The sequence below is a fragment of the Anguilla anguilla genome, chromosome 18 (assembly GCF_013347855.1).
Source record: "Anguilla anguilla isolate fAngAng1 chromosome 18, fAngAng1.pri, whole genome shotgun sequence".
NCBI classification, from domain to species: domain Eukaryota; kingdom Metazoa; phylum Chordata; class Actinopteri; order Anguilliformes; family Anguillidae; genus Anguilla; species Anguilla anguilla.
In genome coordinates this window covers 19367920-19381544 of record NC_049218.1, presented here as the reverse complement: position 1 = coordinate 19381544, position 13625 = coordinate 19367920, and the positions used below count along the sequence as shown (strand labels likewise).

At 44.8% G+C, this 13625-nt stretch overlaps 1 protein-coding gene across 5 annotated transcripts in view; it reads left to right on the top strand.

Moving 5' to 3' along the window:
- LOC118218361 (centrosomal protein of 170 kDa-like) overlaps positions 1 to 13625 on the top strand; it is a 38109-nt gene that overhangs the window by 2503 nt on the left and 21981 nt on the right. For 4 of the 5 annotated variants that reach the window (XM_035400969.1, XM_035400966.1, XM_035400967.1 and 1 more), the window contains exon 2: positions 10272 to 10418. In XM_035400969.1, coding sequence (XP_035256860.1) covers positions 10314 to 10418 — 105 coding nt within the window. In that variant the 5' untranslated portion in view covers positions 10272 to 10313. Of the gene's footprint in view, positions 1 to 10271; positions 10419 to 10763; positions 10779 to 13625 lie in introns of those variants that run through there. The other variant, XM_035400968.1, reaches the window with a different exon arrangement.

Sequence of the window (13625 nt, the reverse complement as noted above, 5' to 3'; positions counted from 1 at the left end):
ATGCACAGGTATGGTTTCTTTGTTTCAGCTGTGCTAAATGCACAGGTACGGTTTCTTTGTTTCAGCTGTGCTAAATGCACAGGTATGGTTTCTTTGTTCCAGCTGTGCTAAATGCACAGGTACGGTTTCTTTGTTCCAGCTGTGCTAAAGGCACAGGTACGTTTTCTTTGTTTTAGCTGTGCTAAATGCACAGGTACGGTTTCTTTGTTCCAGCTGTGCTAAATGCACAGGTACGGTTTCTTTGTTCCAGCTGTGCTAAATGCACAGGTACGGTTTCTTTGTTTCAGCTGTGCTAAATGCACAGGTACGGTTTCTTTGTTCCAGCTGTGCTAAATGCACAGGTACGGTTTCTTTGTTTTAGCTGTGCTAAATGCACAGGTATGGTTTCTTTGTTTCAGCTGTGCTAAATGCACAGGTACGGTTTCTTTGTTTCAGCTGTGCTAAATGCACAGGTACGGTTTCTTTGTTTCAGCTGTGCTAAATGCACAGGTATGGTTTCTTTGTTTCAGCTGTGCTAAATGCACAGGTATGGTTTCTTTGTTTTAGCTGTGCTAAATGCACATGTGCAGTTACCCTGTTTGAATTGTTCTGTGTGCACCGGTACGGTTTCTCTGAGCTGTGCAGCGTACACAGACAGGCTCTCTGGAGGTTTCTTTGTGAGGCAGTATTTGAGGCCCCAGCCGGATGTGTACACGTGGAGCGGGAGATGCTGTTATCCCTTAAGAATGTTTGGGAGGAGGACTGACTGGGAAGCACTGATCAGGGTCTTCATTTCTCCAGTGAGATCTTCCGAATGAATCCCCTCCCTATCTCTGCAGCCACATGCAGGTCATGGGACACTGGTGTCTGTTTGGGCTGCCAGATTCTCCCTTTTAACCCCCCTCATCTTACTAAATTAAAATAAGCTGTAGGCTGCCCTGAAGAGGGTCAGTATATTAATGCGTTCAGTCGCTGGTTTGAATCGGTTCACTTGTGTTTGTCATTCTACTTCACCTTGTTTCTGTGTCACGGTTGTGTGTATAAATAGGCTAATACCAGCTTTTCTATTGGTCAAGCCATGCCTTGATTACAGAAATCATATTTGTCGTCTATTTTAAGTGCTTACAGTGAATTTCTGACTCATAATCCTTATGTGTATATATATATATATATATATATATATATATATATATATATAATGTAGCTAAATGAGCAGGGATTAAATTTCTATAATGGGAAGGAGTTACTGAGATTAATGAGAGGCCACAGGCCATATTTAGAGAAATTAACTGATTAAGACTTTGAGCATCATATTGATGCAGTCCCTTTAAGGAGGTTGCAGGCATCGTTTGCTCTGTATAATATCATTCTGGGCTCAGTCATATGAACACTCCATGGGAGCTTTAGACTAAGGGTTTTATAGAAGTCTGTTTTATCTGCAAGACAAACTAAGAAATTGGTGAGACACAGAATTGTATACGGTGCAATTCTGAGGCCAGATCTGTAGGTCAAGTGAATTACTCGTTTTTTAGTTCAGGTTTAGCATCAATGTTTTCACATACTTGGTCTAAGTGCACTTTTCTCGGTTTTTTGGAAGGTGCTCTGGTGGACAAGAGAGAGACTTTGGTAAAAGCTTGAGAATATGTTGTCCAGGTATATTCTCTGCAGAACTGCAGACTTCTGTGACTGCAGACTTCAACTCTGAATTGCTGAAGGCTAGTTCTTTGCTGAGTAACTCAGAAATGCATGAAGCCAATATTGCTGTAAGATCACACAGTTTCCTGGAAAGATGTGGTTTTTCATTCCTCTGCATGAACCCACAGTTTGGAGCGCTCTCACTTTCAGCCCAAAGACACTCAGATGCTGAATATCAGTGATCAATCCCTGTATTACTACACTCTAACACACCCCCAGTTTATTACACTCTAACACACTCCCAGTTACTTTATTACACTCTAACACACTCCCAGTTACTTTATTACACTCTAACACACTCCCAGTTACTTTATTACACTCTAACACACTCCCAGTTACTTTATTACACTAACACACTCCCGGTTACTTTATTACACTCTAACACTCTCCCAGTTACTTTATTACACTAACACACTCCCGGTTACTTTATTACACTCTAACACACTCCCAGTTACTTTATTACACTCTAACACTCTCCCAGTTACTTTATTACACTAACACACTCCCGGTTACTTTATTACACTCTAACACTCTCCCAGTTACGTTATTACACTCTCACACACTCTCTGTCTTACTGTATTACACTAACACTTCCTGTATTACTGTATTACACTAACACTTCCTGTATTACTGTATTACACTAACACTCCCTGTATGGTTGTATTCCACTCCAACACTCCCTGTATTACACTAACACTTCCTGTATTACTGTATTACACTAACACTCCCTGTATTACTGTATTACACTAACACTCCCTGTATTACTGTATTACACTAACACTCCCTGTATTACACTAACACTTTCTGTATGGTTCTATTCCACACTAACACTCCCTGTATTAAAGAAGAAATCCTTACAAGAATTGATATCATTCATATGGGGTCATGTTTCATGAATACCAGAAAAGCTTCCATATTTATCAGAAATGAAATCCTGACTTGGCATTTTAAAGGTGCAGTAGTTGTACCGCACTACATTGTGAATACAGGTTTTAGCTGTGCTAGTGGCTTTAGGTTGGACAGATATATCGACCTACATTTTTTTTGTATTTGGGTCAGCGTTGAGGGTGAAGCCTTTTTCAATGTAATTACAGTGGAGGTCTGGCTGTGGAAGCTGCTTTAATGAAGTAGCGTGCGTCTCCCTGCCTCTGCATATATAATGAAGGGGGATCCACACACACCATATGCTTTTCTGCAGCCCCTACAGTCTCATGCATTGTTTCTGCTTCCCAGCTGCTTTGTCCAGAACGTTCCCTGGGATTGAACTGCAGAAGCCTTCTGCATATTTCACTGTGGAGAATATAGGCCAGCGCTCACACCCGGTTTTATTCACGTCAGTTAGACGAGTGATGCAAGAAAGGTCTTTGGAAGTTCTTCTCAAAATATCTTTGAATTTATTTCGGGAGGGTGCTGATGTGTTTCTGGTTAAATGATAATATCAGAAGAGGAGTGCGTTCATTAACTGGCACACCATGTGAAGAATACTTGCTCTCTTTTCCTTTCTTATCTTTAAATAGAGCGCCGCTCTATCTTTACATCATGCTAGCAGCACTCTGGCGCTCAGTCCTGTCTCCGGAGCGGAGCTCTCATCCTCACAGCCGCTCTATGGACAGAATGAACTCCTGCCACTCTGAGCGGCCCCAGCTTTCTGTGAAACAGGCCTTTTCATTTCTTGGGATTTCAGAGTTGATAACAGCTTTAAAGATTTCCCACTAGAGCAAATTCAAAGAGGTTGCTCGTCTGTTTGGTTCTATTCAGTATTAAAATAAGGCTTGCAGTGAAAACGCTGGGTCATTTGACAGGAAGTAAAGTCAAATGACCCAGCAAATCCCTAACTCAGTAAAGTGCCGTACAGGCTGTCCTTCTGAGCAGACAGTCCGGTCCCTATTGTTCCTCCACAGTTACCCTGTTATTTCTGAGTTTGTCCGATGCAGAAAAGCCCTGATTGCTTATCACAACTGAGAGCCCACTTCTGGCATTTCTCCAATACTTAATTAAAAGCAGCCATCAATTCATTAAGTTATTACAGCGATAGCCACTTTTGCCCATTGGTTTTATCATAGGAATAAAGAGACATCACAGCTTGCTGTCATACCACATTTCAGGGATAAAAAAGGTTCAACATTTATATTATGTGTCATGCAGGCTTACACATTCACACATACGTGTCTGAAAGACAGAGCCCTGCCAAACCGTGCAGGAGAGGGCAGACGCTGGTCTGGGTTGCCTGGCTGTATTGTGTACAATGTTTTATACATTAGGGCACACAGAAAGTAGGCCACCCTGATACAGCCACGAAACTGAATTCACTGCAGGGCACGCGACATGTAGGCCATGGAACGGTGGTGCTGCTCCCCCCCTCTCCCCCCCGAGATAGGCGGTCCCTCCCCACCTTCGTTATCTTCCTCTACCTCACGTGGGCGATCATGGCTCCCCGTGGACTACCGCTCAGCCGCTGTCATTCTAACGAACACGCCAGGAATAGATGCAGACGATCAATGGCGGTCATGTCTGCAGTCTAGCCAGCATTGTGATGGGGAGGGGGATGTCTGTGTGTGCCTGCCAATCAGTGGGACTCGTGGCTTGGTGATGTAAAGCATTAGAACACCGGCGGCAGTGAATTACCTTCCCCTCACTGGAAAGTCGGTCATTTAGAAGGCATCTTGAAGGCTGTTGATCAGCGTTACTGATCTCTCTGGCCGATGGGAAGTCTGATTCTTTCGTCCTATTGTCTGACCCCTTTTTGAAGGAACAATGTGGCTTTCAGCCAGGAAGCAGACCGTGTCCATCAGGGGTCTGTAGCGATGCGGCCCTGTCTCCACCCTGTCCCCCCCAGGACATTCGGCTGCCCTTCCTCACCACCTTCGACGCTGTGAGCTCGTAGAAAAGATAAGAGCCTCCGTTTGCCCCAGACTAAGGGCCCTACACTCTGACTGCATAGGAGCTCCACTCTCTCCACTCTGAAATGTGTCTGTTAGCTGCAAGTTATATGCAAAGCTCTGAAATGTGGAAGTTCAGTCTCATCGTGTTTGGAGCTTAACCAGGGATGCTTGATTGAGTAGCTGTATGCCTATGAACCATGCCACAGAGTTTTGTGGTTGTCATGGTAGCCATGTTGTATTATCAGTCTCCTGACCCCATGGTGATTTCCAGAAATAAAAACATGCTATGTTATCTGAGAAGTGATGCACAGTCTCATTTTACTTTCAGTTCTGGGTTTGGTAACCCCTGGTGATACTTTGTGCTCGGTCATACCAGAATCACCCATGAGACGCTGGTCTTGCATATGCAGAGAGACGAGCAGTAGAGGTTTCTATACAGGCTGTGCTGAATGTGGGATGCAGGCAAGCTCTTTCACAGCTGTTGCATCATCTGGCCTGGTCTCCACATGGAGGCTCGGATGAGCCCTGGCCTGGTCTTCACATGGAGGCTCGGGTGAGCCCTGGCCTGGTCTCCACGTGGAGGCCTGGCCGGGTCATACAGCAGCAGCTGATGGGCTTCACAGCAGTGCCTGTCTACAGTGCACAGACTCACTCATCACTGGTACATTATATAATTCTGTATAACTGTGCAGATATATGTAGGTTTGCTTGCGTCCTATTTGACAATAATAGCATCTGTGGAGATATTGAGCAGCTTTTCATTATGGAAAAGCTCACATTCACTAACACTGATGTTCCTCTGTTGCAAGGCAGGGTCTTTGTTCACTTTAAGTGAATATAACCTATCAGCAAACTGCTTCCTGCTTACTCACTTCTGCGGGGATAGCTGCTGGCAGACTTCCTGCGTCCATCTGTCTGTCTGTCTGAATGAGCCGTGCCTCCAGACTCCTGTACCTGTGTAACAACAGTCCTAAAACCAAAACTTTGGGGAGGGGGCGGTCCTGGCAGAACCGGGAAAGAAATCGCCCTTTGACCTACAAAGAAATGCAGGATGGGAGATGGAGAATTTGAATCAGTGTAACGCGTGGGCTGCGTTTGTGAGGGGGCCTGTGGTTGCGGATAAATCACTTCCTCCTGCAGATGGACTGGAAGCGGTTGGCTGAAGCACTGCGAGAGTGTGGGCTGCAGTTTGAATAGTTTTGTGGAAGTTGCGGCAGGAGCACGTGTGCAGGAGGAAGCCGACGCCGCTCTCAGCGCATTCCTGTCGCTGACGGAGCTGGCGAGCAGCGGGAGGGTTTTTCCTCAGACTCTCGGCTGCCACGTCGCGCGCTCCCTCCCCAGCTGTGTGCTGGAGCTGTGGGGGTAACGGCTCCTGTGCCTGGCTCCTTCCATCCGGCTCCAGAGGGGAGCAGCTTTGCCAAATGACACGCCACGCTGCAGAGTGCTTAAATTTACAGATTGAAGATCCTCCATTAGTCTTCCGCGACTCTTTTTATTTTTTTAGGGGTCCTGCGGGTGGGGTTTAGGGTCATGTGGGTGGGGCTTTGGGGGGTAGTGAAGGGTGAGGCTTTCCTCTCCCTTTGTTTTTGTTCTATTTTGTCCCGTCCGGTCGTATGATGTGGTTAACTTTTCAAGCGTACATGCAGTCAGTAATGATTACTCTTCATGACTCATGACCAAGGTATCGACTCCACTGCCCAGGTTACTCAGCATTACTTCAGCTCTAGTACCAATCCTGGCTGTACAACAGCTCTGTCTTTATCTAGAGTAGACTGTTAGCTGCCATCTTTAACTGCACTTAACCTGACCCCCAAACAGGCAGGATGTGCATGAGGGGTTATGTGAGTATGATTCACAGATAATATTTAACACTGTTCCTTCAGGGTAGGAACCTGCTGCCCCTGGGCCAAACTGCCATGATTCTTATTTGCGCATATAAATGCACTTGCATGCATACATTACTGCTGATGTTACTGTAATATAGTGCATGAATATAGGAACAGTCTGGGATAAATATAAATACTGGGAACATTAAACCAAAATCTTATGAAATTACTTACATGATATTTAACCCCTTCTGTTGTGCCTAAAAATGACATGCTAGTTGAAATGGTTATTATTTTGACGACAGGCATAATCCTGGTCTCTTCTAAAAGGTAACCCTTGGGAGCTTGTTTTCCAAGAGTCAGAATTGCTTTAAATATTACTGAAACAAAGTTAGCAGAAGCTCAAATACAGTGGAAGTGGAAGTTTTCTCTCACCTAAAATACATACATTTTTTGAGTGCATAGAGATGCTTGTGGGTGTGCCTGGTCAAATATACACTTCTGTTTAGACCTAAGTTTTGGAGAAGACATTTTTGTTGTAGCCTAAAATAACAAACTTTTAAATCAGAAGAGCGTTTATGCCAGTGCATAATGTTCTCAGCATGCGTACTGAAATATTTATGGTTTGTTTACAAAGGAGAAACAATGCATGTCCTTTTACGCAGGCCTAACAACCTATACACTCTTATAAACATAATTTCATTGGCTAAAATGCTTCTAAGTCATCACTAATAGCTTGCCGCTGGCTGTGTACTGGGAGGAAGCTATGCTCTGCATGTCAAGTCGTTTCTGGCGCACGTCAGGTCCCATTGGCTGTCCTGAGAACCTTGTAGGACTCATCTTGTTCCAGCGAGTATTGGGATGGCAGGTATGCCATCCGCCAAGTTTACAGCTTGGTGGGGTGGCATGCCCCAAACCTATACACACAGAGAGTGGGTTTCCACTTTTAAGGGTTTCCTTCAGAAATAACCACAATGACTTGAGACTCTCAGCCCTTAAGGACATTAACCTTAAGAGCATTCTTCGAAATGCTTTATTTTTTCCTTATTTCTTCATCTCCAAGGATATTAAGATTATGATGCACAGGGACTTTGCTTTGGATTCTTGCCTCTTGAAGAGAATGTGAAATATGGCATATTAGTGACTTACACAGCATGCCAACCCTGAGTAACAACCACACTACCCACAAACGTACTCACACAGACAAACACGCACATGCAGTATCCACACTCATACATACACACACGCATGTACATAGCTACAGAAGCACATGTGTATATACACACATAAGCATATACAGTAAGTTTCAGTACCTGTGACCAAATGTATTTCTCCGCAATTGTTATGTCAGATGATGAATCTTTCAGTTTCTTGTTTAAGGCTGTAAGTTAGTGGAATGCAGAGGCCTCACCGTGGTCTGTGTTATTATTCTATCTGTGTTTCATCATTGCTGGGGCCCACGAGCACTCTGTTCTGTCTGCAAATATAACACTGTCATCACCCTGAACCTGTAGTGCAGAATGTCACACAGTCCTATCATCTCTGATTAAACCAGCGCTCACCAAGGTTTTTTGCGTGTTTTGTTTTTTCTAAGTACCCGAATGTGTGTCACAGAAATCTGAAATTGAATTGTGAGACCTGAATTTGAAAGCATATTCAATGTGAATATTTATAGATAGAAATTCAATTGAAAATTCAATGCAATCAAGACTGAATGCAATTTAAACCCATTGCATTCAATTTCAAATGATGAAGTACGAGCTGGAGTTTTGCAATGCAAATAAAATTTCTCCTGGCACTAATTTCTGGGCATAGTCACCTGTTTGGTCTCTTTATTCTGCATTGCTGCTGTGTGTGACGTGAGAAATAAGAGGTTTCAGTGCGCAACTCTACAGGGGGCTCTGTTCCTACTTTACAGACTGTCAGACTGTATAACATGGTCTTAGGAGTTTAACACGGAACATAATAATTATGTGTGGAGGTGTTGAGAACCAGCCTGAGCCAACTAATTATCTGAAATATTTTAACTTTAGATTCAAGTGAGATGCAATTCGATGAGACATTTCAGCAACATCTTATGAGCCAAACTGGTTACTGAACCATGTTCAGAGATTAGAGTAAGGGCAGTAGGTGGTACTAAGCAGAGCTGTCACCTTTTCCACATATGGAATCGGTCTTATCTCATAATTTATTCGAATTTGTTCAAATTTTCTATTGTTAAAATTTCAGTAAAACGTTGCCTAATTTTATTGTCTATGATTATTATGGCCTAGCTTTCATTTCCCTTTAAAGCTGCAGCTAAATAGCTTAAACATGCTATGCTATAACTAAGAAATAATGACAACAGTATCTTGAAGTTTTATTAAACAAAATAAAACCCAAGAAGATCACAACAATGCCAATGATGCCGTTCACAGCATTAAAATGACTCTATATTATAAACCGTTGTTCAAATGAAAGAAAAAAAGAAAAAAGGAAACGCATGAGTCCATCATTAATTCACAACAATGGCATGGCTTACTTAACCCTCCTGTTGCACTTCATATTATGTATGCACCCCGTGTGTCCACAGAGTCAAAAATTAACCACCCTTGCCGGACCCACTGTAATAAAGCCACTTCACTGAATTTTAAACCCTAATGCTTAACTTTTTTAAACTCTCAAAAACAATTTTTGTGTTACTGTTTTTGTGTTAATTTCAAAACATTATGTGTCGAAGTTACTATTTTGTGGTACAAATATACAATTTATATGTTATAAAGGGAGACTTTTTAACACAGACTTGAAAGTAACACAAAATGTGTCCTTAACTAGACATTCTTTGTTGTTTTTAACACATCTGTTTTGAGAGTGTGGGGTCACTCCAGGGAAAGTCATCAAATGTCATGCTGAAAAAGTGTATTTTCTGGGGTTTTCACTGCTGTTAAACTGAGGACAGGGTCATTTGTGAATGGAACTCCTGAGGTGCGGTGGAGTTTTAATGTTTCCTGGCTCCTCCGTTTGGAATGTATGGCCTACAGGCTACACAGATAGCATGACCCACTCATGAACTTTAATTTTTAGGCTACCTAACGGTATACCCTCCAGACAAAACAATAACATGGCTTTGATATTGAGCACTACCATGAGTGCAAATCCGGTGAGAGCAGAGCACAACTGGGCTCCTTATTTCATCTAGGTCACGGGATTGCAAGTCTGAACCCTTAACTACATATTTGAAATTTTCTGAGATTGAAACAAGTTTGATTATCAAACAAAAAACAAAAAAGTGGCATCCCTAGTACTTGAGGAACGTTGTTTCTGAGGTGTGTGCATTATACATCTGATCTTTAGGTACGCATTCCCATATTTCTGTGGTGTAGGGGACTGATTCTGAGGTGTTTATGCTGCTGCGGGTCAGGGGTCGGGGGTCAGAGTTTAGGTCAGGCCTTGCTGTTGTAGTTCTTTAGCAGAGTCTGACCTCCTTTTAGCAGACTGAAGGAGCAGAGAAGCGTTTCTGTGGCATAGAGGCCTGGACTCCCGCCAGGCTGCTCATGTCACTTCCTGTAGCATCTGGGATTGATCAGTGGGTGGAGGAGGGGGGACAGGGGAGAGGCCTCTGCCAGGCTGGTCCCAGAGCCAGTGTTCTGTTTCCCAATCCCTACCCCCTCTCTCTGCTCTCAGAGCCTGTGTTCTGTTACCCTCCCTCTCTCTGTGTTCTCAGAGCCTGTGTTCTGTTACCCTCCCTCTCTCTATCTACTCAGTGCCTGTGTTCTGTTACCCTCCCTCTCTCTGTGCTCTCAGAGCCTGTGTTCTGGTACCCCCCCCACCCCCGTACTCTCAGGGCCTGTGTTCTGTTCCTCCCCCTCTCTCTGCTGCGTTCTCTGACCTCTCTCTCCCCGTCCCACAGGATGCCGTAGGCCCTGAGGCGGGACGGCGCAGTGGAGCAGAGATGAGCCTGACGTCCTGGTTCCTGGTGAGCAGCGGGGGCACCCGGCACCGCCTGCCCCGCGAGATGATCTTCGTGGGGAGAGACGACTGCGAGCTCATGCTGCAGGTGAGGCAGGTGTGCTGGTTACAGGTAAACCTGTACTGCATGATGCCAGAGGACTGCGAGCTCATGCTGCAGGTGAGGCAGGTGTGCTGGTTACAGGTAAACCTGTACTGCATGATGCCAGAGGACTGCGAGCTCATGCTGCAGGTGAGGCAGGTGTGCTGGTTACAGGTAAACCTGTACTGCATGATGCCAGAGGACTGCGAGCTCATGCTGCAGGTGAGGCAGGTGTGCTGGTTACAGGTAGACCTGTACTGCGTGATGCCAGAGGACTGCGAGCTCATGCTGCAGGTGAGGCAGGTGTGCTGGTTACAGGTAAATCTGTACTGCGTGATGCCAGAGGACTGCGAGCTCATGCTGCAGGTGCCCTCATTTTAACACCATAACCAGCGTGGCTGTACAGGGCTCCGCTGGGGCAGGTAGACTGTCTCTCTGAATGTGAGGGGATATCACAGCCCTGTGTCCTGGGGACTGAGGTGACTGATGTGTGGAGTACCGCTGCAGTAGAGATCTGCAGTAGAGCTGAGCTCAGGCTGCGTGTGACCTCGTCTGAGAGGACGGTCCTGAAGGGCAGATGATGCCAGCTGCCGGTGTAGGGAGGTAGAAGCAGGAGGCAGTGTCACGTGTGGCTTACCTTTGCATGGTGTGTGTGTGCGCGCGCGCGTGTGCACATGTGCGTGTATGTGTGTGGGAAAAGGAGGGTAAAAAATATTTCATTTCCACACCGTTGACTCAGTGTGATGCCTGTTGTTGTTCTGGGCTGATGATTAATTTATAATTTGACATATTTATTTCTGCAGAGATTACACTCTCGCAATTGCATTACAACCTCTTTATATTAGTAATAACTGAGAATGGGTCAAGCTTATCGGAGCTTAAGTTTTCTGTTTCAAATCAAATAATTAGACACCATTAATAGAGCTGAATGGAGTCTGCTGTGTATCTTATTCTTCTTACCTGTGAGCCAGTGTGTTATATAAGTATTTGGTGCCGGGGCTGTAAGGAGCTCCCCTTTGGTAGTAGCTGTGCTGCAGTGGAGGAGCTACACCAACCTAAACACACACACACTCATCACCCTGAACACACACACACACACACCCACACCATCACACACTGCCTGATAAACACACACACACCATCACACACTGCCTGATAAACACACACACACACACCATCACACACGGCCAGATAAACGCACACATGCACACACACGCCAATCACCCTGAACACACACACTCATCACCCTGAACACACACACCATCACACACTGCCTGATAAACACACACACACACACACCATCACACACTGCCTGATAAACACACACACACACACACCATCACACACAGCCAGATAAACGCACACATGCACACACACGCCAATCACCCTGAACACACACACACACACACACACCATCACACACTGCCTGATAAACACACACACACACACACACACACCATCACACACTGCCTGATAAACACACACACACACACACCATCACACACTGCCTGATAAACACACACACACACACCATCACACACAGCCAGATAAACGCACACATGCACACACACGCCAATCACCCTGAACACACACATGCTCATCACCCTGAACATGCACACACTCACAGATAGAGCTCATTTTACACTGATAGAGTTCCTTTCATCCAGTGTAAACTCTGAGCACCAGCTACAGCCCCCTCCTGGGCCAGTTGGGGAGGGGTTACATGTCTACAGCATCACATGAGGATGTGATGATAACCCGGAGGCCCTTTGTGCAGTGTGCTATTAGCGCCCCCCAGTTAAAGTGCGTTTCACTCAAACCCCTCCTCACACGCTGGAGTACGCACAGGCATGCACACACACACTCACACACACACATGCTGTACTATACAGGCTTGTTCCTGCAGGGCAGTTTAGTAATGCCGTACTACAGGTACACAGGCTCTGGAGTTTGGTCTTTTATGTTCTTTAATCTGGCCTAATCTTCAGAGGAGTTACGACTCTTCTGCAGTGAGGATTAGCAAAACAGGATTACGCATCGGCCCCATGGGTTCTCATTTTCAAAACTGTTGTGTCCTGTCATACTGCTTCTAATGCGAAATCTGTCACCTGTCAATATAGATGAAATGACAAATCCTCTTAACTACAGGATTTTAATGGGATAAATAAATTATGACTGGTAATTGGAACTGGAATCCCCAATTTTGCATATTCAGCCCACTTAAACCCTACCCCTGAAATGGTAGAGATTAGGATGCTGTGTCCTAATGCAAAAAATTAGATACTCCTTCAGCTGTGTCTCTCTCTCTTACATGACTAAAAATATTTGAGGGCATATATGGTATGTTTACTAAAGTAATATTATAAGGTAATGTATGCTACATATTCTTTATGAAAGTCATGTGTGTTCACAAGAATACCCGACTACCTGTATTATTACAGTTTTATGTAGGGTTTAGTCTGATTTAGTGGCAATACATATTTTTTTATTCCTCTTGTGCCTCTTATGCATTCAAGTATTTCAACTGTGTCAGTACCCTTGTTAATGTTGTATATTTTTGGAAACAGGTCATGGTAAATTTATTTCTTCAGTTTAAAAAAAAAAAAAAATCCCTGAAGGTTTTGTTCTGCTTGGTCTAGGTCATGGCTGTACCAGAGCTTTAGCAGTGTTCAGGCTGGCTGTGCTAGTGTTAGCTGCAGTACAGGCGTGTGTTTGACTGAAATCACGGGGGTGTAATGGAGAGTTTGTGCTAATCGGCTCATTAGGTTAAACTCTGTCCAAAAGGGAGAGTCTATGCGCTTTCACACATACGCTCTGGCTGCAGTTTGCCAATACACTGCTGCTTCTGTGCTACAAGAAACCACATAAATACACTGCGTCATACAGTCAATGTAACAACGTCCATCCTTCTGCATAAATCTGTACATCTCAGACAGTACCCTGGCATCTAATGTGCTCAGTCTGTGATTGGGAAATAGACTGATAAATGCCCTCCTGCATACAGTAGTATCTCTGCTGTTGGGTGCTGTGTGCTCATTGGCAGATTGCTGCGCCCTGCTCCAAACTGCCAAACTGCCCCTATCCCTGCTTTCTGATTCGCGTTCGTAAACATTGGAGTGCTGGGTCCTGGTTTTGGGGCTTTTCTGAATGCCTCTGTGTGACCAGTAGGAGGCGCAGCAGCTGCGGAGTCTAACCCTGTTTCTGTGCTTGTCT